The 27418-nt window shown below is 46.3% G+C and overlaps 1 protein-coding gene across 6 annotated transcripts in view; it reads right to left on the bottom strand.

Moving 5' to 3' along the window:
• The window catches only part of LOC134936672 (aspartate aminotransferase, cytoplasmic-like), a 48258-nt gene that overhangs the window by 13166 nt on the left and 7674 nt on the right, over positions 1-27418 (bottom strand). For all 6 annotated transcript variants that reach the window (XM_063931840.1, XM_063931839.1, XM_063931844.1 and 3 more), the window contains 2 exons: positions 12058-12170; positions 10716-10817 (listed from right to left, as the gene is read on the bottom strand). In XM_063931840.1, coding sequence (XP_063787910.1) covers positions 10716-10817; positions 12058-12170 — 215 coding nt within the window. The remainder of the gene's footprint in view (positions 1-10715; positions 10818-12057; positions 12171-27418) is intronic.

The raw sequence follows: 27418 nt of genomic DNA, 5'->3' as shown, positions 1-27418 counted from the left end.
GTTTTGTTTATACAACATAAGGGTGGGTGGGAGGGCCCAAGGACAATTCCATCTTGCACCTCTTTTTTCTTTTCTTTTTCTTTGCGTCATGTGCTGTTTGGGGAGGGTTTTTTGGAAGGGACATCCTGCGTGACACTGCAGTGCCACTCCTAGATGGGCCCGGTGTTTGTGTCGGCCACTAGGGTCGCTTATCTTACTCACACAGCTACCTCATTGCGCCTCTTTTTTTCTTTGCGTCATGTGCTGTTTGGGGAGGGTTTTTTGGAAGGGACATCCTGCGTGACACTGCAGTGACACTCCTAGATGGGCCCGGTGTTTGTGTCGGCCACTAGGGTCGCTTATCTTACTCACACAGCTACCTCATTGCGCCTCTTTTTTTCTTTGCGTCATGTGCTGTTTGGGGAGGGTTTTTTGGAAGGGACATCCTGCGTGACACTGCAGTGCCACTCCTAGATGGGCCCGGTGTTTGTGTCGGCCACTAGGGTCGCTAATCTTACTCACACAGCTACCTCATTGCGCCTCTTTTTTTCTTTGCGTCATGTGCTGTTTGGGGAGGGTTTTTTGGAAGGGCCATCCTGCGTGACACTGCAGTGCCACTCCTAGATGGGCCCGGTGTTTGTGTCGGCCACTAGGGTCGCTTATCTTACTCACACAGCGACCTCGGTGCAAATTTTAGGACTAAAAATAATATTGTGAGGTGTGAGGTATTCAGAATAGAATGAAAATGAGTGGAAATTATGGTTTTTGAGGTTAATAATACTTTGGGATCAAAATGACCGCCAAATTCTATGATTTAAGCTGTTTTTTAGGTTTTTTGGAAAAAAACACCCGAATCCAAAACACACCCGAATCCGACAAAAAAAATTCGGTGAGGTTTTGCCAAAACGCGGTCGAACCCAAAACACGGCCGCGGAACCGAACCCAAAACCAAAACACAAAACCCGAAAAATTTCCGGCGCTCATCTCTAGTAAAAACTAGAATACAATCGAGGGGGTCAGTGCGCTTCAGTGACCCTGAATACAGTGAATATTTGATGGGTGTTTGCTTTCACTTAAAAAACCAAGATACTTGTTATAATATAACCATTTACTAAAACACAAATAATAATACACTTTATATTGTTTAGTGATGAGCGGGTTCGGTTCCTCGGAAACCGAACCCCCCAGACCTTCACCCATTTTACACGGGTCCGAGGCATACTCGGATTCTCCCGTATGGCTCGGTTAATCCAAGCGCGCCCGAACGTCATCATCCCGCTGTCGGATTCTCGCGAGATTCGGTTTCTATATAAGCAGCCGTGCGTTGCCGCCATTTTCACTCGTGCATTGGAAATGTTAGGGAGAGGACGTGGCTGGCGTCCTCTCCATTTATTAATAATATTTGTGCTGCTTATTGCTTAATTGTGGGGACTGGGGAGCAGCTGTATTATATAGGAGGAGTACAGTGCAGAGTTTTGCTGAACAGTGACCACCAGTATACGTTGTCTGCCTGAAAAACACTCCATATCTGTGCTCAGTGTGCTGCATATATCTGTGCTCACACTGCTTAATTGTGGGGACTGGGAAGCAGCTGTATTATATAGGAGGAGTACAGTGCAGAGTTTTGCTGACCAGTGACCACCAGTATACGTTGTCTGCCTGAAAAATACTCCATATCTGTGCTCAGTGTGCTGCATATATCTGTGCTCACACTGCTTTATTGTGGGCACTGGGGACCACTAGTATATTATATAGGAGGAATACAGTGCAGAGTTTTGCTGACAGTGACCACCAGTATATATAGCAGTACGGTACGGAAGGCCACTGCTCTACCTACCTCTGTGTCGTCAAGTATACTATCCATCCATACCTGTGGTGCATTTCAGTTGTGCGCAGTATATATAGTAGTAGGCCATTGCTATTGATACTGGCATATAATTCCACACATTCAAAAATGGAGAACAAAAATGTGGAGGTTAAAATAGGGAAAGATCAAGATCCACTTCCACCTCGTGCTGAAGCTGCTGCCACTAGTCATGGCCGAGACGATGAAATGCCATCAACGTCGTCTGCAAAGGCCGATGCCCAATGTCATAGTAGAGAGCATGTAAAATCCAAAAAACAAAAGTTCAGTAAAATTACCCAAAAATTAAAATTGAAAGCGTCTGATGAGAAGCGTAAACTTGCCAATATGCCATTTACGACACGGAGTGGCAAGGAACGGCTGAGGCCCTGGCCTATGTTCATGGCTAGTGGTTCAGATTCACATGAGGATGGAAGCACTCATCCTCTCGCTAGAAAAATGAAAAGACTTAAGCTGGCAAAAGCACAGCAAAGAACTGTGCGTTCTTCTAAATCACAAATCCCCAAGGAGAGTCCAATTGTGTCGGTTGCGATGCCTGACCTTCCCAACACTGGACGGGAAGAGCTTGCGCCTTCCACCATTTGCACGCCCCCTGCAAGTGCTGGAAGGAGCACCCGCAGTCCTGTTCCTGATAGTCAAATTGAAGATGTCACTGTTGAAGTACACCAGGATGAGGATATGGGTGTTGCTGGCGCTGGGGAGGAAATTGACAAGGAGGATTCTGATGGTGAGGTGGTTTGTTTAAGTCAGGCACCCGGGGAGACACCTGTTGTCCGTGGGACGAATATGGCCATTGACATGCCTGGTCAAAATACAAAAAAAATCACCTCTTCGGTGTGGAATTATTTCAACACAAATGCGGACAACAGGTGTCAAGCCGTGTGTTGCCTTTGTCAAGCTGTAATAAGTAGGGGTAAGGACGTTAACCACCTAGGAACATCCTCCCTTATACGTCACCTGGACCGCATTCATCAGAAGTCAGTGACAAGTTCAAAAACTTTGGATGACAGCGGAAGCAGTCCACTGACCACTAAATCCCTTCCACTTGTAACCAAGCTCCTGCAAACCACACCACCAACTCCCTCAGTGCCAATTTCCTCCTTACACAGGAAAGCCAATAGTCCTGCAGGCCATGTCACTATCAAGTCTGACGAGTCCTCTCCTGCCTGGGATTCCTCCGATGTATCTTTGAGTGTAACGCCTACTGCTGCTGGCACTGCTGTTGTTGCTGCTGGGAGTCGATCGGCATCCCAGAGGGGAAGTCGGAAGACCACTTGTACTATTTCCAGTAAGCAATTGACTGTCCAACAGTCCTTTGCGAGGAAGATGAAATATCACACAGTCATCCTGCTGCAAAGCGGATAACTCAGGTCTTGTCAGCCTGGGTGGTGAGAAACGTGGTTCCGGTATCCACCATTAATTCAGAGGCAACTAGAGACTTGATTGAGGTACTGTGTCCCCGGTACCAAATACCATCTAGGTTCCATTTCTCTAGGCAGGCGATACCGAAAATGTACACAGACCTCAGAAAAAGAGTCACCAGTGTCCTAAAAAATGCAGTTGTACCCAATGTCCACTTAACCACGGACATGTGGACAAGTGGAGCAGGGAAGACTCAGGACAGCCCACTGGGTAGATGTATTGCATCCCGCAGCAAGAACAGCAGTGGCGGCACCAGTAGCAGCATCTCGCAAACGCCAACTCGTTCCTAGGCAGGCTACGCTTTGTATCACCGCTTTCCATAAGAGGCACACAGCTGACAACCTCTTACAGAAACTGAGGAACATCATCGAAGAATGGCTTACCCCAATTGGACTCTCCTGGGGATTTGTGACATCGGACAACGCCAGCAATATTGTGCGTGCATTACATCTGGGCAAATTCCAGCACGTCCCATGTTTTGCACATACATTGAATTTGGTGGTGCAGAATTATTTAAAAAATGACAGGGGCGTGCAAGAGATGCTGTCGGTGGCCCGAAGAACTGCGGGCCACTTTCGGCATTCAGCCACCGCGTGCCGAAGACTGGAGCACCACCAAACACTCCTGAACCTGCCCTGCCATCATCTGAAGCAAGAGGTGGTAACGAGGTGGAATTCAACCCTCTATATGCTTCAGAGGATGGAGGAGCAGCAAAAGGCCATTCAAGCCTATACATCTGCCCACGATATAGGCAAAGGAGGGGGAATGCACCTTATTCAAGCGCAGTGGAGAATGATTTCAACGTTGTGCAAGGTTCTGCAACCCTTTGAACTTGCCACACGAGAAGTCAGTTCAGACACTGCCAGCCTGAGTCAGGTCATTCCCCTCATCAGGCTTTTGCAGAAGAAGCTGGAAACATTGAAGGAGGAGCTAAAACAGAGCGATTCCGCTAGGCATGTGGGACTTGTGGATGGAGCCCTTAATTCGCTTAACCAGGATTCACGGGTGGTCAATCTGTTGAAATCAGAGCACTACATTTTGGCCACCGTGCTCGATCCTAGATTTAAAACCTACGTTGTATCTCTCTTTCCGGCAGACACAAGTCTGCAGAGGTTCAAAGACCTGCTGGTGAGAAAATTGTCAAGTTAAGCGGAACGTGACCCGTCAACAGCTCCTCCTTCACATTCTCCCGCAACTGGGGGTGCGAGGAAAAGGCTAAGAATTCCGAGCCCACCCAGTGGCGGTGATGCAGGGCAGTCTGGAGCGAGTGCTGACATGTGGTCCGGACTGAAGGACCTGCCAACGATTACTGACATGTCGTCTACTGTCACTGCATATGATTCTCTCACCATTGAAAGAATGGTGGAGGATTATATGAGTGACCGTATCCAAGTAGGCACGTCAGACAGTCCGTACGTATACTGGCAGGAAAAAGAGGCAATTTGGAGGCCCTTGCAGAAACTGGCTTTATTTTACCTAAGTTGCCCCCCCTCCAGTGTGTACTCCGAAAGAGTGTTTAGTGCAGCCGCTCACCCTGTCAGCAATCGGCGTACGAGGTTACTTCCAGAAAATATGGAGAAGATGATGTTCATCAAAATGAATTATAATCAATTCCTCCGTGGAGACATTCACCAGCAATTGCCTCCAGAAAGTACACAGGGACCTGAGATGGTGGATTCCAGTGGGGACGAATTAATAATCTGTGAGGAGTGGGATGTACACAGTGAAAGGGGTGAGGAATCGGAGGATGATGATGAGGTGGACATCTTGCCTCTGTAGAGCCAGTTTGTGCAAGGAGAGATTGATTGCTTCTTTTTTGGTGGGGGCCCAAACCAACCAGTCATTTCAGTCACAGTCGTGTGGCAGACCCTGTCGCTGAAATGATGGGTTCGTTAAAGTGTGCATGTCCTGTTTATACAACATAAGGGTGGGTGGGAGGGCCCAAAGACAATTCCATCTTGCACCTCTTTTTTCTTTCATTTTTCTTTGCATCATGTGCTGTTTGGGGACAATTTTTTTTAAGTGCCATCCTGCCTGACACTGCAGTGCCACTCCTAGATGGGCCAGGTGTTTGTGTCGGCCACTTGTGTCGCTTAGCTTAGTCACACAGCGACCTTGGTGCGCCTCTTTTTTTCTTTGCATCATGTGCTGTTTGGGGACAATTTTTTTGAAGTGCCATCCTGCCTGACACTGCAGTGCCACTCCTAGATGGGCCAGGTGTTTGTGTCGGCCACTTGTGTCGCTTAGCTTAGTCACACAGCAACCTTGGTGCGCCTCTTTTTTTATTTGCATCATGTGCTGTTTGGGGACAATTTTTTTGAAGTGCCATCCTGTCTGACACTGCAGTGCCACTCCTAGATGGGCCAGGTGTTTGTGTCGGCCACTTGTGTCGCTTAGCTTAGTCACACAGCGACCTTGGTGCGCCTCTTTTTTCTTTGCATCACGTGCTGTTTGGGGACAATTTTTTTGAAGTGCCATCCTGCCTGACACTGCAGTGCCACTCCTAGATGGGCCAGGTGTGTGTGTCGGCCACTTGTGTCACTTAGCTTAGCCATCCAGCGACCTCGGTGCAAATTTTAGGACTAAAAATAATATTGTGAGGTGTGAGGTGTTCAGAATAGACTGAAAATGAGTGGAAATTATGGTTATTGAGGTTAATAATACTATGGGATCAAAATGACCCCCAAATTCTATGATTTAAGCTGTTTTTGAGGGTTTTCTGTAAAAAAACACCCGAATCCAAAACACACCCGAATCCGACAAAAAATTTTCAGGGAGGTTTTGCCAAAACGCGTCCGAATCCAAAACACGTCCGCGGACCCGAATCCAAAACCAAAACCCGAAAAATTTCCGGTGCACATCACTAATATTGTTACACTTGTTAAAAATACAAGATAAAATGTATCAACTCAATGTTAACACAGACCATTGTAGGCCATTGCTGTATCTTGCAGCTCCGTGTCACTTCAAGTATCCATATCTGTGCTGCATTGTTGTGAGCAGTATATAGTAGTACAGTGCAGCATTTTGGTGACCACCAGTATATATAGTAGTACAGTATAGTAGGCCATTGCTGTATCTTGCTGCTCTGTCTCACTTCTAGTATCCTGATCAGTGCTTAATATCTGTGCTCAGTGTCAGTGCTGCATTGTGGCGACCAGTATACTACAGTACAATAGTCCAGTGCTATTCTCGCTGCTCAGTTTCAGTTCTCCGTAGTATCATCAGTGCTCAGTAAAATCAGTGCTCAGTATAATCAATGATCAGTATAATCAGTTCTCAGTATAATCAGTTCACAGTATAATCAGTGCGCTGTTAGACGTGCCCCGTTTTCCGCCATTAGTGCATTGGGATTTAGAGAATTGATGAAGTTATTGTGTCCCTGGTACAAAATCCCATCTAGATTCCACTTCACTAGGCAGGCGATAGCGAGATTTTACCAATTAATATCAGTGATTTATAATTAATTATTAATTACAGTGATCTTGCCAAATGATTCCAGTGATTTTGTCATTTTCTTCCAGTGATTTGGACCAATAATACCATTGATTAGAACAAATAATTCCTGTGATATTGAGGTGTTTGTGTCGCTTAGCTTAGCCGTCCAGCGACCACAGTGCACCTCTTTTTCTCTTTTCTTTGCATCATGTGCTGTTTGGGGCCAATTTTTTTAAGTGCCATCCTTCTGCCACTGCAGTGCCACTCCTAGATGGGCCAGGTGTTTGTGCCGCCCTCTTGGGTCACTTAGCTTAGTCATCCAGTGACCTCGGTGCAAATTTTAGGACCAAAAATAATAATGGGGGTAATTCTGAGTTGATCGCAGCAGGAACTTTGTTAGCAGTTGGGCAAAACCATGTGCACTGCAGGGGAGGCAGATATAACATGTGCAGAGAGAGTTAGATTTGGGTGGGTTATTTTGTTTCTGTGCAGGATAAATACTGGCTGCTTTATTTTTACACTGCAATTTAGATTGCAGATTGAACACACCACACCCAAATCTAAAGGCCCGTACACACTGGTCGATGTATCGGCCGTTCTCTTGAACGGCCGATACATCGCGGGACCGTCGGCCAGTGTGTACGGGCGATACGTCTGTGAACTCCGTCGTTCACAGACGTATCGCGTCGGCCGCGCAGCACAGCTGACAGCCAATATATCTAACGATATATTGGCCCGTCGCTGTGTGTGTACGGGGCGGTCGTCCGACCGCCCGTACACATGCTGCGGCGGCCGGCGGTGATTGACAGGTGAACTAGGCGGGCGCGATCGCCCGCCTGCTTCATGACGTCAGTCCCCCGACGGATCGGGCTGTGTGTATGCACAGCACACTGCCCGATCCGTACATAGATATATCTGCAGATCAATTGATCTGCAGATATATCTAATAGTGTGTACCCACCTTAACTCTCTCTGCACATGTTATATCTGCCTCCCCTGCAGTGCACATGGTTTTGCCCAACTGCTAACAAAGTTCCTGCTGTGATCAACTCAGAATTACCCCCATTGCGAGGTGTGAGGTGTTCAGAATAGACTGGAAAAGAGTGGAAATTATGGTTATTGAGGTTAATAATACTATAGGATCAAAATTACCTCCAAATTCTATGATTTAAGCTGTTTTTGAAAAAAAAACACCCGAATCCAAAACACACCTGAATCCGACAAATTTTCAGGGAGGTTTTGCCAAAACGCGTCTGAATCCAAAACATGGCCACGGAACCGAATCCAAAGCCCGAAAAATTTCCGGTGCACATCACTAGTTTTTATACTAAGAAGAGAAGCACAAACAGACAGTGTGCTCTCACAGAACAATAAAAAGATAGGAAGTATGACTGGTAAGACATCAAAAGCAATCCCCTTGTCCATTCATGAAGATAAGACAGACTGCTGCAGTGATTACCACTTACAAATAAAGATAATTATGTTGCTGTCACAGCTCAGTATGGCCCCCAGCCCTGACCCTGTAACTTACCTCTCTGGGCACTGTAGTCTCGGACGTGGTGGAGATCCCCGGGCACCTGCCGGCATCTGTTCATGGTTTCTTCTTCCAGTGCTGTCTCCCACTGGCATCTGTACTGTGAACTGACAGGTGGCTCCAGTGGCTCTCTGCATGTGGCACCCTCCAGCTCCGGAGTATAGGTGCCGTCATATTGCTCTGGGTCATCTGACTTCTGCACCACCAATGCAAGCACAATTCCTGGTCTCCTTACAGCTCCAGCCAATCCACAGCCAGCAGTCCCTATGAATAAAGGGACTTCCTAAAGTGCTGGCTGATTGCCAGTGCAACGTCTCTCACAGCTCTCACTGTTGGCAGATTCTCTGTGCTCCCCAGTGTGCTCTCCTTGAGTCTTGTACTGCAGTACTTTGTTCCAGCATTGCATTGAGTATGACTGGTTCTGACCCAGTGTCCAATACCTCCGGTATCAGCCCGATGTCCAGCCTCAGTACCACTGGTCCCAGCCCAGTGTCCAGTATTCATGTCTCACTGGTACCAGCCCAGTGTTCAACCATATTACCACTGGTCCCAGTCAGGGCCATAGACAGATACCCCGGCCTAATCAAGAAAATCAGGCCCTGCCCCCTTTTTTATTTTTTAAAACTACTGGTTATGCGCAGCTGTGCCTACAGAGGTGGGAACTATGAGCCCTTCAGCCAGGGTAAGGGGTGTAGCATGATCAGTGTGGTTGCTATCTTCCCCCTGTTGGCAGAGGAGACTGCTGTACTTAGCGGCAGCAGCCTTCCTGAACCCAGCACAGCCCAGCATAGAGCAGAGTGTGCAGGGCTGGGAAGAGAGGCAGCTGCAGCTGGCTGAGAGATAAGATGGGATGGGGGGGGGGGGACAAGGACCTTTATAAAGTATGGTCCAGGGTAATTAGTACCTGCCCTCATAGCCCCACACCCCACCCCCATCACTGTTCTCACACCTGGTGTCCAGTTCATGTTTCAACGGTCCCTGTCTAAAGTTCTGTTCAAGGCTCATTGTTTCCAACTCAGAGTTCTGTCTGATTGTTACTAGTTCTGCTGCCTACAGATCTATCCCTGATGCCATAGGCTCTGCCAGTACCAAGTCTCACATATATGCAAGCCTTGTATTCTACTGATCACTGACAGCCTCCAGAGTCAAGCCTCGCCTGTCCTGACCGGTTCCAACGTTGGCCTCACCGGCCTTCATCGGCTTTGTCATTTTAAGCTCTGCAGTCTATCAGAGCTCTCGGAAACTGGAGGTGATTGATAAATAGACAGTTCAAAGGTCAATGGTCAAAGGTCAACAGGGTCAAATGGTCGACAGTGTCATGAGGTCAACATATGGTCGTTGCATGTTTTTTTCATATTTTTACAACTTTTGCTGCATATACTATCCATGTCACAAACTTTTACCTTTAGTAACATTGCGGCGAGTGAAGCAGAATGGAGAGAGCCACTGCGCCCGAAGCGTGGCATGCAAAGCGAGCCTGCGAAGGGACCCATTTCAACACATTTGGGTTAAAAATGTTTAAAAACACAAAATAACATTCCAATTTTTTTTTTTGTGTCAACCTTTTGACTGTTGACCCTATGGTGTAGACCTAATGACGGCCTATCTTTTTAATGTCTCTCTTCTGTATCACACCCTCAGAAACCTAAACATTTAGAATCTTCTAGTAAACGCAGTGACTTGTGCTGAGGTCAATGGCTTGGGAGGCACTGGCTAGTATCAGAGCCAGATTCACACACATATATGAACCCAATGGTTCATGTGGGCATTATACAAATGTGCTGCAGTATAACCTGTTTTACCCTCTGGATCCAGTGCTCAACGCGCAGTGCAACCAGTGTATGACCCTATCAATCCACTGCACAATGTCTTCTTTTACATACTGTAAAAAGAATAAATAAGTAACGATACACAACCATGCAGCACACCTGACTATAACATAGGGGAGTCAGAGCTACTAGTTGCCTGACCTCTGGTCTCTCCTGACAGACCCCTATTTACTCACCACTTTTGTGAGTTTTGACTATAAAAATTATAAAATAATGCAATGCTGATATTTAAATATTTTCTTGTATTATTCTAATCATTTTTATAGTCATACCTCTGGAGAATACTGGAGTATGACAGGTGAGGCCTACCCTGACTGTACGTCACTGGGTAAACCCACAGTATCTCCAAAGCTCCACTCCATGCGCAGGAATTTCATCCAACCACCAAGCTTCTTGCACATTGCTTCACCTCCAACTCCAACCCTAGATACCAGTCTGGGAACACAAACTAATCCAGACTTGACAGGTGGTGTTTATAGTTAGAGCTAACGTCCAACAGTAGCTTTAGTTGACATTTAAGGGTAGAATAGCTCTGGCATTCATTGTGCTTAATTGCTCCCAAGGTGGCAGAATAATGTCAAGGGCTATGTTGCTCCCCCTTCACCGTATTATTACTTTCTTAACAGCTAGGAAAATAATTACCTCTTACCTTCATTATATCTGCTATCTGCTTCCACTCACTGTTGGCAAGCTGTATTCCAGTTGGATTGCAGGATGTTGGCAGCACAACAACGGAAAAGTCAGGAGAGTTCTGGCACAGGATAAAAAAGATAAAATGCTATAATCCGGACTTTCAGTGCACTACCCTAGCTGGTAAATATAACCACACTACAAATGTGTGTATAGCTCCATTATATTCCTGAGGAGATAAACTTTAGTGTTGAAAAAGTAAATATGGTGCAAGTGAGCTGCAACCAGACATCTGTCCTTAAACTGAAACTAAAGCGGTTGGGGGAAGGGGGAAGGAAGGGAGGGGGGGTAGGGTATTCAGTTACAGCTCTCTCCTACTCATTGACCGTCTACCAGGGTCGGACTGGCCCACAGGGGTACCAGGGAAACCACCGGTAGGCCCCACTGCCTGAGGTCCCACTCCTTCCTCTAGGGATCAGGTTCCAGACTGTGCACTTGTATTATACATGGTAGATATGTTGCATTACACTGCACTAAACTATTGTGTATTTCAAGCCTCTGTGGAGGCTGGTAACACCCCCCTTGTAGGCTGGCCACACCCCTGAGCATGGGCCCCTATAACTGCATTCCCCCGGTGGGCCCTTCATGCCTCAGTCCGACACTGCCGTCTACAGTATACCCTTGTTACCGTTCATCTATTCCAATGGCTGCCTGCCCCTAGTAGTACACCAATTACCTTCCTTACATCTCAACTGTGGTGTGTACTGAGAACAGTGGTGCTAATTGTTACCTGTGCTCTGTCACTGTTTTTCAGTTAAGTTTATACCCTGTATTGTTCTAATGTGTAGTGCTGCAAACCACTTGTGGAGCCATATAAATAAAATGTAATAATAATAAAATAAAAATATTGCAGACTACTGTCTACTACTGTACATAGGGGTTTATTCAATTAGTGCCGGTATTTCCAACAGTCAAAAATACCGTCACGTTTCGACAGGAATAGGTCGAATTTGCATTCGACCTATTCAATGCAAGTGCCGTTTTCCCGACTGTCGGAAAAAAGTGGAACTTGTCGAAAAACACGTGAATTGGCGGATTAGCCGCGGATCCACGGGTTTTGTCGAATTTGCGGCCAATTCCAACAGGATTTTGGCCCGTTTTCGACAATGCTGATCCGACTTAAAAAAAAAAGTCGGATCAGCATTGTCGAAAAACGGGCAAAACCTGTAGGAATTGCCAGAGAATTGAATACTGCACTGTCTGATCCTCTCCGGAGAGGATCCAAAATGCACTGAATACCCCCCATAGAGACATATAAATAACTTTAATAAGAAGAAAAAAGCAGCTGGATAGCATCTTACCTGCAGATCTTCTAGCATCTCAGGCAGTGCTAGGCTCATATTTTTGCTGTCCCAAAACCGGTAAGGACAGATATCTGTTACACCAGCAGCTTCAAATGTCCGAAGGTACCAGTCTTTCAAGTACAAAAAAAAAAAGCAGGATTGCAGGTAAGAAATAGAGATGGCTCAGAGTAGCAGTGTAAATGACGATTCTCTGCATGGAAAACAAGCATTTTTCCACAAATACACATTTAGGGCCTGTACACAATAGTCTTTGTTGATTCTTTATGCCTTTGGGTCTATTTTTAATAGGATGACGGAGAGGAGACAGAAGCTCTATTGAGAGAGACACCAGTGCAAAGAGGCAATGAGGATTGGGGACCTAGCGAGACAGATGACCAGGGGTTAAAGTGAGCTGGAACGGGGCTCACTTAAACTTTATGTGTACTACCTGGTCTAAAGCTCACAGCAACTTTGCTTTTAAAGGTGAAGCAGCTACCAATACACCTGTTGTAAAGCACCTAGGGAAACAGCTGAGACAGTTAACACTAATGTGATAGCTATTTTTATGGTAATTAGTTTGAATAATAGAGTAGGACCTGCAGTATAACAGGGTTCCATGTCGAGGTCTGCAGGCATAAAAATGCATTGATTTATACACATACATGCCGACTTTTTTGCTGTGCCTTCCAGGAGGGTGCAGCTATGTCAGCACTGCGAGGGCTGTGGCAGGCGATGCCGAATGTGGGCGGAGGGGGGGGGGGGGGGGGACGTGTGGCCCAGCTCCCGCTGCATAGTGCAGAGTATAACGGCGTTGCTAGCCAGGGCGTGGGTGCACGATGACACGCTGTGCGTCATTGCCCCCTCCCCGTACCGCGACAGCTGCAGGACGATATGTTTGGTAACGTGGTGGGCTGCGGCAGACTGCAAAGGGGTAGCAGGCCGATGGCGCCTGGCCCGGAGACTTGCCTGATTTTCGTGAGCCTCCCGGCCATTTTGGAAGAGAAGGCAAGTATGTCAATACATGAACTAAAACTCCGCAGTTTATTATTGGTAGTTAGTATGGTGAGTGCAGAACCTTTGTGATTTGTATTTAAACAAAGAAGGTGGTCACATACTGTGTTGCACCCCAAGTCTAGGAATGGTGAGTGCCGTGGATTAGTGCTTTTTGTATATACACACACACACACACATATTTACTGCTTTGTGAAGGTAGGCAGAGGCGTGTGACACCAGACCTGGTGCGGGAGGGCACATTAAGTGCATGGCGAAGCTGTGTGCCGGCAAAAAGGGGGCATGGCCTCATGGATAGTGGGCGTGGTTTTGTTGACAGGGACATGGCTGTGCATCCCAGATCCCTGTTTCGTCACTCCGGGGGTCCGGAGATGCGGGCTCCTGCACAGTGACAGAAGCAGGGTGCTGCATGTAATGTCACAGTGCAGCACCCTGTTCCTGTCACTGAAGAGCAGTCGGCACTTGGTGTCACCCCTCAGAGGGGTAACACTAGGGTGTGGGCCACACCGCCCACACCTCCGTTGTGACGCCACTGAAGTTAGGTGATGCTGGGTAGTAGAGATGAGCGCCTGAAATTTTTCGGGTTTTGTGTTTTGGTTTTGGGTTCGGTTCCGCGGCCGTGTTTTGGGTTCGAACGCGTTTTGGCAAAACCTCACCGAATTTTTTTTGTCGGATTCGGGTGTGTTTTGGATTCGGGTGTTTTTTTCAAAAAACACTAAAAAACAGCTTAAATCATAGAATTTGGGGGTCATTTTGATCCCAAAGTATTATTAACCTCAAAAACCATAATTTACACTCATTTTCAGTCTATTCTGAATACCTCACACCTCACAATATTATTTTTAGTTCTAAAATTTGCACCGAGGTCGCTGTGTGAGTAAGATAAGCGACCCTAGTGGCCGACACAAACACCGGGCCCATCTAGGAGTGGCACTGCAGTGTCACGCAGGATGTCCCTTCCAAAAAACCCTCCCCAAACAGCACATGACGCAAAGAAAAAAAGAGGCGCAATGAGGTAGCTGTGTGAGTAAGATTAGCGACCCTAGTGGCCGACACAAACACCGGGCCCATCTAGGAGTGGCACTGCAGTGTCACGCAGGATGGCCCTTCCAAAAAACCCTCCCCAAACAGCACATGACGCAAAGAAAAAAAGAGGCGCAATGAGGTAGCTGTGTGAGTAAGATTAGCGACCCTAGTGGCCGACACAAACACCGGGCCCATCTAGGAGTGGCACTGCAGTGTCACGCAGGATGTCCCTTCCAAAAAACCCTCCCCAAACAGCACATGACGCAAAGAAAAAAAGAGGCGCAATGAGGTAGCTGTGTGAGTAAGATTAGCGACCCTAGTGGCCGACACAAACACCGGGCCCATCTAGGAGTGGCACTGCAGTGTCACGCAGGATGTCCCTTCCAAAAAACCCTCCCCTTATCAGCACATGATGCAAAGAAAAAGAAAAGAAAAAAGAGGTGCAAGATGGAATTGTCCTTGGGCCCTCCCACCCACCCTTATGTTGTGTAAACAAAACAGGACATGCACACTTTAACCAACCCATCATTTCAGTGACAGGGTCTGCCACACGACTGTGACTGATATGACGGGTTGGTTTGGACCCCCCCCAAAAAAGAAGCAATTAATCTCTCCTTGCACAAACTGGCTCTACAGAGGCAAGATGTCCACCTCATCTTCACCCTCCGATATATCACCGTGTACATCCCCCTCCTCACAGATTATCAATTCGTCCCCACTGGAATCCACCATCTCAGCTCCCTGTGTACTTTGTGGAGGCAATTGCTGCTGGTCAATGTCTCCGCGGAGGAATTGATTATAATTCATTTTAATGAACATCATCTTCTCCACATTTTCTGGATGTAACCTCGTACGCCGATTGCTGACAAGGTGAGCGGCGGCACTAAACACTCTTTCGGAGTACACACTTGTAGGAGGGCAACTTAGGTAGAATAAAGCCAGTTTGTGCAAGGGCCTCCAAATTGCCTCTTTTTCCTGCCAGTATAAGTACGGACTGTGTGACGTGCCTACTTGGATGCGGTCACTCATATAATCCTCCACCATTCTATCAATGTTGAGAGAATCATATGCAGTGACAGTAGACGACATGTCCGTAATCGTTGTCAGGTCCTTCAGTCCGGACCAGATGTCAGCATCAGCAGTCGCTCCAGACTGCCCTGCATCACCGCCAGCGGGTGGGCTCGGAATTCTGAGCCTTTTCCTCGCACCCCCAGTTGCGGGAGAATGTGAAGGAGGAGATGTTGACAGGTCGCGTTCCGCTTGACTTGACAATTTTGTCACCAGCAGGTCTTTCAACCCCAGCAGACCTGTGTCTGCCGGAAAGAGAGATCCAAGGTAGGCTTTAAATCTAGGATCGAGCACGGTGGCCAAAATGTAGTGCTCTGATTTCAACAGATTGACCACCCGTGAATCCTTGTTAAGCGAATTAAGGGCTGCATCCACAAGTCCCACATGCCTAGCGGAATCGCTCCCTTTTAGCTCCTTCTTCAATGCCTCCAGCTTCTTCTGCAAAAGCCTGATGAGGGGAATGACCTGACTCAGGCTGGCAGTGTCTGAACTGACTTCACGTGTGGCAAGTTCAAAGGGCATCAGAACCTTGCACAACGTTGAAATCATTCTCCACTGCACTTGAGACTATATCGTGCTCAATTGTATAGGCTTGAATGGCCTTTTGCTGCTCCTCCAACCTCTGAAGCATATAGAGGGTTGAATTCCACCTCGTTACCACTTCTTGCTTCAGATGATGGCAGGGCAGGTTCAGTAGTTTTTGGTGGTGCTCCAGTCTTCTGTACGTGGTGCCTGTACGCCGAAAGTGTCCCGCAATTTTTCTGGCCACCGACAGCATCTCTTGCACGCCCCTGTCGTTTTTTAAAAAATTCTGCACCACCAAATTCAAGGTATGTGCAAAACATGGGACGTGCTGGAATTTGCCCATATTTAATGCACACACAATATTGCTGGCGTTGTCCGATGCCACAAATCCACAGGAGAGTCCAATTGGGGTAAGCCATTCCGCGATGATCTTCCTCAGTTGCCGTAAGAGGTTTTCAGCTGTGTGCGTATTCTGGAAAGCGGTGATACAAAGCGTAGCCTGCCTAGGAAAGAGTTGGCGTTTGCGAGATGCTGCTACTGGTGCCGCCGCTGCTGTTCTTGCGGCGGGAGTCCATACATCTACCCAGTGGGCTGTCACAGTCATATAGTCCTGACCCTGCCCTGCTCCACTTGTCCACATGTCCGTGGTTAAGTGGACATTGGGTACAACTGCATTTTTTAGGACACTGGTGAGTCTTTTTCTGACGTCCGTGTACATTCTCGGTATCGCCTGCCTAGAGAAGTGGAACCTAGATGGTATTTGGTAACGGGGGCACACTGCCTCAATAAATTGTCTAGTTCCCTGTGAACTAACGGCGGATACCGGACGCACGTCTAACACCAACATAGTTGTCAAGGACTCAGTTATCCGCTTTGCAGTAGGATGACTGCTGTGATATTTCATCTTCCTCGCAAAGGACTGTTGAACAGTCAATTGCTTACTGGAAGTAGTACAAGTGGGCTTACGACTTCCCCTCTGGGATGACCATCGACTCCCAGCGGCAACAACAGCAGCGCCAGCAGCAGTAGGCGTTACACGCAAGGATGCATCGGAGGAATCCCAGGCAGGAGAGGACTCGTCAGAATTGCCAGTGACATGGCCTGCAGGACTATTGGCATTCCTGGGGAAGGAGGAAATTGACACTGAGGGAGTTGGTGGGGTGGTTTGCGTGAGCTTGGTTACAAGAGGAAGGGATTTACTGGTCAGTGGACTGCTTCCGCTGTCACCCAAAGTTTTTGAACTTGTCACTGACTTATTATGAATGCGCTGCAGGTGACGTATAAGGGAGGATGTTCCGAGGTGGTTAACGTCCTTACCCCTACTTATTACAGCTTGACAAAGGGAACACACGGCTTGACACCTGTTGTCCGCATTTCTGGTGAAATACCTCCACACCGAAGAGCTGATTTTTTTGGTATTTTCACCTGGCATGTCAACGGCCATATTCCTCCCACGGACAACAGGTGTCTCCCCGGGTGCCTGACTTAAACAAACCACCTCACCATCAGAATCCTCCTGGTCAATTTCCTCCCCAGCGCCAGCAACACCCATATCCTCCTCATCCTGGTGTACTTCAACACTGACATCTTCAATCTGACTATCAGGAACTGGACTGCGGGTGCTCCTTCCAGCACTTGCAGGGGGCGTGCAAATGGTGGAAGGCGCATGCTCTTCACGTCCAGTGTTGGGAAGGTCAGGCATCGCAACCGACACAATTGGACTCTCCTTGTGGATTTGGGATTTCGAAGAATGCACAGTTCTTTGCTGTGCTGCTTTTGCCAGCTTGAGTCTTTTCATTTTTCTAGCGAGAGGCTGAGTGCTTCCATCCTCATGTGAAGCTGAACCACTAGCCATGAACATAGGCCAGGGCCTCAGCCGTTCCTTGCCACTCCGTGTGGTAAATGGCATATTGGCAAGTTTACGCTTCTCCTCCGACAATTTTATTTTAGGTTTTGGAGTCCTTTTTTTACTGATATTTGGTGTTTTGGATTTGACATGCTCTGTACTATGACATTGGGCATCGGCCTTGGCAGACGACGTTGCTGGCATTTCATCGTCTCGGCCATGACTAGTGGCAGCAGCTTCAGCACGAGGTGGAAGTGGATCTTGATCTTTCCCTAATTTTGGAACCTCAACATTTTTGTTCTCCATATTTTAATAGGCACAACTAAAAGGCACCTCAGGTAAACAATGGAGATGGATGGATTGGATACTAGTATACAATTATGGACGGGCTGCCGAGTGCCGACACAGAGGTAGCCACAGCCGTGAACTACCGCACTGTACTGTGTCTGCTGCTAATATATAGACTGGTTGATAAAGAGATAGTATACTCGTAACTAGTATGTATGTATAAAGAAAGAAAAAAAAAACACGGTTAGGTGGTATATACAATTATGGACGGGCTGCCGAGTGCCGACACAGAGGTAGCCACAGCCGTGAACTACCGCACTGTACTGTGTCTGCTGCTAATATATAGACTGGTTGATAAAGAGATAGTATACTCGTAACTAGTATGTATGTATAAAGAAAGAAAAAAAAACCACGGTTAGGTGGTATATACAATTATGGACGGGCTGCCGAGTGCCGACACAGAGGTAGCCACAGCCGTGAACTACCGCACTGTACTGTGTCTGCTGCTAATATATAGACTGGTTGATAAAGAGATAGTATACTCGTAACTAGTATGTATGTATAAAGAAAGAAAAAAAAACCACGGTTAGGTGGTATATACAATTATGGACGGGCTGCCGAGTGCCGACACAGAGGTAGCCACAGCCGTGAACTACCGCACTGTACTGTGTCTGCTGCTAATATATAGACTGGTTGATAAAGAGATAGTATACTCGTAACTAGTATGTATGTATAAAGAAAGAAAAAAAAACCACGGTTAGGTGGTATATACAATTATGGACGGGCTGCCGAGTGCCGACACAGAGGTAGCCACAGCCGTGAACTACCGCACTGTACTGTGTCTGCTGCTAATATATAGACTGGTTGATAAAGAGATAGTATACTCGTAACTAGTATGTATGTATAAAGAAAGAAAAAAAAACCACGGTTAGGTGGTATATACAATTATGGACGGGCTGCCGAGTGCCGACACAGAGGTAGCCACAGCCGTGAACTACCGCACTGTACTGTGTCTGCTGCTAATATATAGACTGGTTGATAAAGAGATAGTATACTCGTAACTAGTATGTATGTATAAAGAAAGAAAAAAAAACCACGGTTAGGTGGTATATACAATTATGGACGGGCTGCCGAGTGCCGACACAGAGGTAGCCACAGCCGTGAACTACCGCACTGTACTGTGTCTGCTGCTAATATATAGACTGGTTGATAAAGAGATAGTATACTCGTAACTAGTATGTATGTATAAAGAAAGAAAAAAAACCACGGTTAGGTGGTATATACAATTATGGACGGGCTGCCGAGTGCCGACACAGAGGTAGCCACAGCCGTGAACTACCGCACTGTACTGTGTCTGCTGCTAATATATAGACTGGTTGATAAAGAGATAGTATACTCGTAACTAGTATGTATGTATAAAGAAAGAAAAAAAAACCACGGTTAGGTGGTATATACAATTATGGACGGGCTGCCGAGTGCCGACACAGAGGTAGCCACAGCCGTGAACTACCGCACTGTACTGTGTCTGCTGCTAATATATAGACTGGTTGATAAAGAGATAGTATACTCGTAACTAGTATGTATGTATAAAGAAAGAAAAAAAAACCACGGTTAGGTGGTATATACAATTATGGACGGGCTGCCGAGTGCCGACACAGAGGTAGCCACAGCCGTGAACTACCGCACTGTACTGTGTCTGCTGCTAATATATAGACTGGTTGATAAAGAGATAGTATACTCGTAACTAGTATGTATGTATAAAGAAAGAAAAAAAACCACGGTTAGGTGGTATATACAATTATGGACGGGCTGCCGAGTGCCGACACAGAGGTAGCCACAGCCGTGAACTACCGCACTGTACTGTGTCTGCTGCTAATATATAGACTGGTTGATAAAGAGATAGTATACTCGTAACTAGTATGTATGTATAAAGAAAGAAAAAAAAACCACGGTTAGGTGGTATATACAATTATGGACGGGCTGCCGAGTGCCGACACAGAGGTAGCCACAGCCGTGAACTACCGCACTGTACTGTGTCTGCTGCTAATATAGACTGGTTGATAAAGAGATAGTATACTCGTAACTAGTATGTATGTATAAAGAAAGAAAAAAAAACCACGGTTAGGTGGTATATACAATTATGGACGGGCTGCCGAGTGCCGACACAGAGGTAGCCACAGCCGTGAACTACCGCACTGTACTGTGTCTGCTGCTAATATATAGACTGGTTGATAAAGAGATAGTATACTCGTAACTAGTATGTATGTATAAAGAAAGAAAAAAAAACCACGGTTAGGTGGTATATACAATTATGGACGGGCTGCCGAGTGCCGACACAGAGGTAGCCACAGCCGTGAACTACCGCACTGTACTGTGTCTGCTGCTAATATATAGACTGGTTGATAAAGAGATAGTATACTCGTAACTAGTATGTATGTATAAAGAAAGAAAAAAAAACCACGGTTAGGTGGTATATACAATTATGGACGGGCTGCCGAGTGCCGACACAGAGGTAGCCACAGCCGTGAACTACCGCACTGTACTGTGTCTGCTGCTAATATATAGACTGGTTGATAAAGAGATAGTATACTCGTAACTAGTATGTATGTATAAAGAAAGAAAAAAAAACCACGGTTAGGTGGTATATACAATTATGGACGGGCTGCCGAGTGCCGACACAGAGGTAGCCACAGCCGTGAACTACCGCACTGTACTGTGTCTGCTGCTAATATATAGACTGGTTGATAAAGAGATAGTATACTCGTAACTAGTATGTATGTATAAAGAAAGAAAAAAAAACCACGGTTAGGTGGTATATACAATTATGGACGGGCTGCCGAGTGCCGACACAGAGGTAGCCACAGCCGTGAACTACCGCACTGTACTGTGTCTGCTGCTAATATATAGACTGGTTGATAAAGAGATAGTATACTCGTAACTAGTATGTATGTATAAAGAAAGAAAAAAAAACCACGGTTAGGTGGTATATACAATTATGGACGGGCTGCCGAGTGCCGACACAGAGGTAGCCACAGCCGTGAACTACCGCACTGTACTGTGTCTGCTGCTAATATAGACTGGTTGATAAAGAGATAGTATACTCGTAACTAGTATGTATGTATAAAGAAAGAAAAAAAAACCACGGTTAGGTGGTATATACAATTATGGACGGGCTGCCGAGTGCCGACACAGAGGTAGCCACAGCCGTGAACTACCGCACTGTACTGTGTCTGCTGCTAATATATAGACTGGTTGATAAAGAGATAGTATACTCGTAACTAGTATGTATGTATAAAGAAAGAAAAAAAAACCACGGTTAGGTGGTATATACAATTATGGACGGGCTGCCGAGTGCCGACACAGAGGTAGCCACAGCCGTGAACTACCGCACTGTACTGTGTCTGCTGCTAATATATAGACTGGTTGATAAAGAGATAGTATACTCGTAACTAGTATGTATGTATAAAGAAAGAAAAAAAAACCACGGTTAGGTGGTATATACAATTATGGACGGGCTGCCGAGTGCCGACACAGAGGTAGCCACAGCCGTGAACTACCGCACTGTACTGTGTCTGCTGCTAATATATAGACTGGTTGATAAAGAGATAGTATACTCGTAACTAGTATGTATGTATAAAGAAAGAAAAAAAAACCACGGTTAGGTGGTATATACAATTATGGACGGGCTGCCGAGTGCCGACACAGAGGTAGCCACAGCCGTGAACTACCGCACTGTACTGTGTCTGCTGCTAATATAGACTGGTTGATAAAGAGATAGTATACTCGTAACTAGTATGTATGTATAAAGAAAGAAAAAAAAACCACGGTTAGGTGGTATATACAATTATGGACGGGCTGCCGAGTGCCGACACAGAGGTAGCCACAGCCGTGAACTACCGCACTGTACTGTGTCTGCTGCTAATATATAGACTGGTTGATAAAGAGATAGTATACTCGTAACTAGTATGTATGTATAAAGAAAGAAAAAAAAACCACGGTTAGGTGGTATATACAATTATGGACGGGCTGCCGAGTGCCGACACAGAGGTAGCCACAGCCGTGAACTACCGCACTGTACTGTGTCTGCTGCTAATATATAGACTGGTTGATAAAGAGATAGTATACTCGTAACTAGTATGTATGTATAAAGAAAGAAAAAAAAACCACGGTTAGGTGGTATATACAATTATGGACGGGCTGCCGAGTGCCGACACAGAGGTAGCCACAGCCGTGAACTACCGCACTGTACTGTGTCTGCTGCTAATATATAGACTGGTTGATAAAGAGATAGTATACTCGTAACTAGTATGTATGTATAAAGAAAGAAAAAAAAACCACGGTTAGGTGGTATATACAATTATGGACGGGCTGCCGAGTGCCGACACAGAGGTAGCCACAGCCGTGAACTACCGCACTGTACTGTGTCTGCTGCTAATATAGACTGGTTGATAAAGAGATAGTATACTACTAATATTATATATACTGGTGGTCAGGTCACTGGTCACTAGTCACACTGGCAGTGGCACTCCTGCAGCAAAAGTGTGCACTGTTTAATTTTAATATAATATTATGTACTCCTGGCTCCTGCTATAACCTATAACTGGCACTGCAGTAGTGCTCCCCAGTCTCCCCCACAATTATAAGCTGTGTGAGCTGAGCAGTCAGACAGATATATAATATATATAGATGATGCAGCACACTGGCCTGAGCCTGAGCAGTGCACACAGATATGGTATGTGACTGACTGAGTCACTGTTGTGTATCGCTTTTTTCAGGCAGAGAACGGATATATTAAATAAACTGCACTGTGTGTCTGGTGGTCACTCACTATATAATATATTATGTACTCCTGGCTCCTGCTATAACCTATAACTGGCACTGCAGTAGTGCTCCCCAGTCTCCCCCACAATTATAAGCTGTGTGAGCTGAGCAGTCAGACAGATATATATAATATTATATATAGATAATAGATGATGCAGCACACTGGCCTGAGCCTGAGCAGTGCACACAGATATGGTATGTGACTGAGTCACTGTGTGCTGTGTATCGCTTTTTTCAGGCAGAGAACGGATTATAAATAAAACTGGTGGTCACTGGTCACTATCAGCAAAACTCTGCACTGTACTGAGTACTCCTAATGCTCCCCAAAATTAGTAAATCAAGTGTCTCTCTAATCTATTCTAAACGGAGAGGACGCCAGCCACGTCCTCTCCCTATCAATCTCAATGCACGTGTGAAAATGGCGGCGACGCGCGGCTCCTTATATAGAATCCGAGTCTCGCGATAGAATCCGAGCCTCGCGAGAATCCGACAGCGTCATGATGACGTTCGGGCGCGCTCGGGTTAACCGAGCAAGGCGGGAAGATCCGAGTCGCTCGGACCCGTGAAAAAAAACATGAAGTTCTGGCGGGTTCGGATTCAGAGAAACCGAACCCGCTCATCTCTACTGGGTAGTCAATGTCAGGTATATATCGGCTGATGAAATAATCTGCAGATACATCTACAGCACATTTACCTACTTTGCAGCATTGTAGGTGCATGGGGGCGTGGCCGGCAGCAGGATGGGTGGTCTGGGGCGTGGCTGACAGGGAAGTGGACAGTCCGGGGGTGTGGCATCAGGATCATGTCATCGTGGCACCACCCCCCGCTATGCAGTGCCGAGAAAAGAGGCGCTGTATAGCGGGGGGCAGAGCTACGATGACGCGATTCAGCGCAAATCGTGTCATCGGACCGCCCACATGTTCTCTGCTGCGGGCAGCCAAGGAAGGTCGTGGAGGGGCTGCAGGGAAAGCGGGAGGCTTGCCCACCTTTCCACCCAATTTTCGGGAGCCTCCCGGCCATTCCGGGAGGGTAGGCAAGTATGATCTACAGATATATCGGGCAGTGTGTTGTGCATACACACTGCCTGATCCGTCTTGACTGACATCATGAATTGGGCGGGCAGTTACATGCGCCCGCCCAGTTGCACTGTCAATCACCGCAGGCTTGTGCAGGATGTCTGTGCTGCAGGGTCGATGCAATATGTCTGTGAACGACGGCGTTCACAAACACATCGTTGGTACACACTGGTCGACGGACCACTGATATATCGGCTGTTCTATAGAGCGGCCAATATATTGGTCAGTGTGTACGCACCTTGAGAATGCTTCCCATGGCATACAGGAGAGGATAATGTCCATTAACCACTCAGATATAGTGTTGTCTATTTTCATCCAGGGAAGTACAATAATATTCCCTTTATCCTCAGGAGCATGCATGCAATGATTCTCTGGGGTAAAAAAAAAGTCTTGCATAGAGATCAGTGGAGCTCATACATCTTACACATTCTATACTGAATACCCGGATAGATTTGGCAATAAAACACAATCCTGCAGTCCCTTTGATGGTTGCTGAACAATATAAATAAAGATTGCGTAAGTAGACAATGGAGGTGCCATCCTATACAATGCCATTGCGTGTGATCCAGCTATGCAGAGGACCAAAGAGCAGCATATTTATATCTAGTCTGAATGCCATTGGTCAGCAGCCCTGGTAAACTATACAGCAGCCGGATTATGTTTTTTCCTTTTGTGAGTGTAGCCGCCCATATCTTCCTGTCATGAAACGAGAAATGCTAACACAGAGAGATGATATGTAGCTTTAACTACAGAAAGGAAATGAATAAAAATAGACAAAAAAAGCAACGGCCTGTGGATGTGGGCATTGCTCCCAGTAGGCATTTAACAGTCGGAAGTAAGGAAATACAATTCAGGCTGGAGGGGTGGAGTGAGCTGTATATATGGCACTGAGTGAAATCTCTCCCAGGAGTGACTGTAGTTGTTTCTAGCGTGCCAAGCATCGTTTGTTTACAAATGCCAAGCTTAAAGACTTTGCTGGGAATTCTGGGAAAGCCGGATACACCGGTGTCATCACCACAGGACCTCAGCTGGTTATCTGATCAATTCCTGTTCCAAAAATGCATTATTAGATAATTACTCAACCAAGGGCTCCTCATGGAGCTATGAAAGGATCTCAATCTATAATCAGGGGGGAGGGTTTGTGCCTAAAATAAGGTTTTAGCAATGTTTTTACTGGTAAAATATTTTTTACTTAATATTTTATTTTAGGAGTATCCTTGGCTTCTTGAGCTTTAAGGTCAAAAGTTACACATCACAATTTTGGGTATATTAACTAAGGTGTGAGTTTTTTAGACGTGGAGATATTCCCCAAAGCAAGTTGCAACAAATCATATTCTAGCTATTATCTTCTAGAACCAGCTACATAAATATGGAATCTGATTGGTTGCTATGGGCAACATCTCCACTTCTAAAAAAAACTCACAGCTTAGTGAATATACCCTTTAATTCTCGTTTGAAGGGGGTAATTCCAAGTTTATCGCAGCAGGATTTTTGATAGCAATTGGGCAAAACCATGTGCACTGCAGGGGAGGCAGATATAACATGTGCAGAGAGAGTTAGATTTGGGTGGGTTATTTTATTTCTGTGCAGGGTAAATATACTGGCTGCTTTATTTTTACACTGCAAATTAGATTGCAGATTGAACACACCACACCCAAATCTAACTCTCTCTGCACATGTTATATCTGCCTCCCCTGCAGTGCACATGGGCCCTCATTCCGAGTTGTTCGCTCGGTAAAAATCTTCGCATCGCAGCGATTTTCCGCTTAATGCGCATGCGCAATGTCCGCACTGCGACTGCGCCAAGTAAATTTGCTATGCACTTAGGAATTTTACTCACGGCATTTTCATCGTTCTGGCGATCGTAATGTGATTGACAGGAAATGGGTGTTACTGGGCGGAAACAGGCCGTTTTATGGGCGTGTGGGAAAAAACGCTACCGTTTCCGGAAAAAATGCAGGAGTGGCCGGAGGAACGGAGGAGTGTCTGGGCGAACGCTGGGTGTGTTTGTGACGTCAAACCAGGGACGACAAGCACTGAACTGATCGCAGATGCCGAGTAAGTCTGGAGCTACTCAGAAACTGCTACGAGGTGTGTAATCGCAATATTGCGAATACATCGTTCGCATTTTTAAGATGCTAAGATTCACTCCCAGTAGGCGGCGGCTTAGCATGAGCAAATCTGCTAAAATCCGCTTGCAAACGAACAACTCGGAATGAGGGCCATGGTTTTGCCCAATTGCTAACAAAAATCCTGCTGCGATCAACTTGGAATTACCCCTGAAGTATGTCTCAGCTAGAGTGAAGGAACCTACATATGATCAATAGATAGATAGATAGATAGATAGATAGATAGATAGATAGATAGATAGATAGATAGATAGATAGATAGATAGATAGATAGATATTTGTAGCAGCAGTTACATACAAAAATAATTCTCTCATAAAAGTAGGATTTCCTAGGTTACATCCTAAGTCAGCACAGTGCAGCTGTATTCTTCACACAGACAATTAGCATAGACCACAGTTCAGTGACAGAAGACGAACAGCTGCTTTGGCAGTATTCTGACTGGTTTTGCTGCATGAGAGGATGCTGAATAATGTACATTATTCCAAACTGAACATTAATTTCAAACATCAAACAGGAATCACCATTCTGCTGCAGCCCAAATGGAAATGCCAATTAAGTAATGCAAATAAGTTTTCAGTCATGTAGTGTAGGTTATAGAGCGGTCATCATGTAGTACAGGGTATAGACGGGTCAATGATGTAGTGTAGAGTATAGAGGGGTCAGTGATGTAGTGTAGAGTAAAGAGGGGTCAGTGATGTAGTGTAGGGTATAGAGGGGTCAGTGATGTAGTGCAGGGTATAGAGGGGTCAGTGATGTAGTGTAGGGCATGGCGTAGTCAGTGATGTAGTGTAGGGTATAGAGGGGTCAGTGATTTAGTGTAGGGTATAGAGGGGTCAGTGATGTAGTGTAGGGTATAGCGTGGTCAGTGATGTAGTGTAGGGTATAGAGGGGTCAGTGATGTAGTGTAGGGTACAGAGGGGTCAGTGATGTAGCGTAGGGTATAGAGGGGTCAGTGATGTAGTGTAGGGCATAGAGGGGTCAGTGATGTAGTGTAGGGTATAGCGTGGTCAGTGATGTAGTGTAGGGTATAGAGGGGTCAGTGATGTAGTGTAGGGTATAGAGGGGTCAGTGATGTAGTGTAGGGTATAGAGGGGTCAGTGATGTAGTGTAGGGTATAGAGGGGTCAGTGATGTAGGGTAAAGAGGGGTCAGTGATGTAGTGTAGGGCATGGCGTAGTCAGTGATGTAGTGTAGGGTATAGAGGGGTCAGTGATTTAGTGTAGGGTATAGAGGGGTCAGTGATGTAGTGTAGGGTATAGCATGGTCAGTGATGTAGTGTAGGGTATAGAGGGGTCAGTGATGTAGTGTAGGGTATAGAGGGGTCAGTGATGTAGTGTAGGGTATAGAGGGGTCAGTGATGTAGTGTAGGGCATGGCGTAGTCAGTGATGTAGTGTAGGGTATAGAGGGGTCAGTGATTTAGTGTAGGGTATAGAGGGGTCAGTGATGTAGTGTAGGGTATAGCGTGGTCAGTGATGTAGTGTAGGGTATAGAGGGGTCAGTGATGTAGTGTAGGGTATGGCGGGGTCAGTGATGTAGTGTAGGGTATAGCGTGGTCAGTGATGTAGTGTAGGGTATAGAGGGGACAGTG

This window comes from Pseudophryne corroboree, chromosome 6, assembly GCF_028390025.1.
Source record: "Pseudophryne corroboree isolate aPseCor3 chromosome 6, aPseCor3.hap2, whole genome shotgun sequence".
Lineage (NCBI taxonomy): Eukaryota > Metazoa > Chordata > Amphibia > Anura > Myobatrachidae > Pseudophryne > Pseudophryne corroboree.
This window is presented reverse-complemented; position numbering and strand designations above follow the sequence as displayed.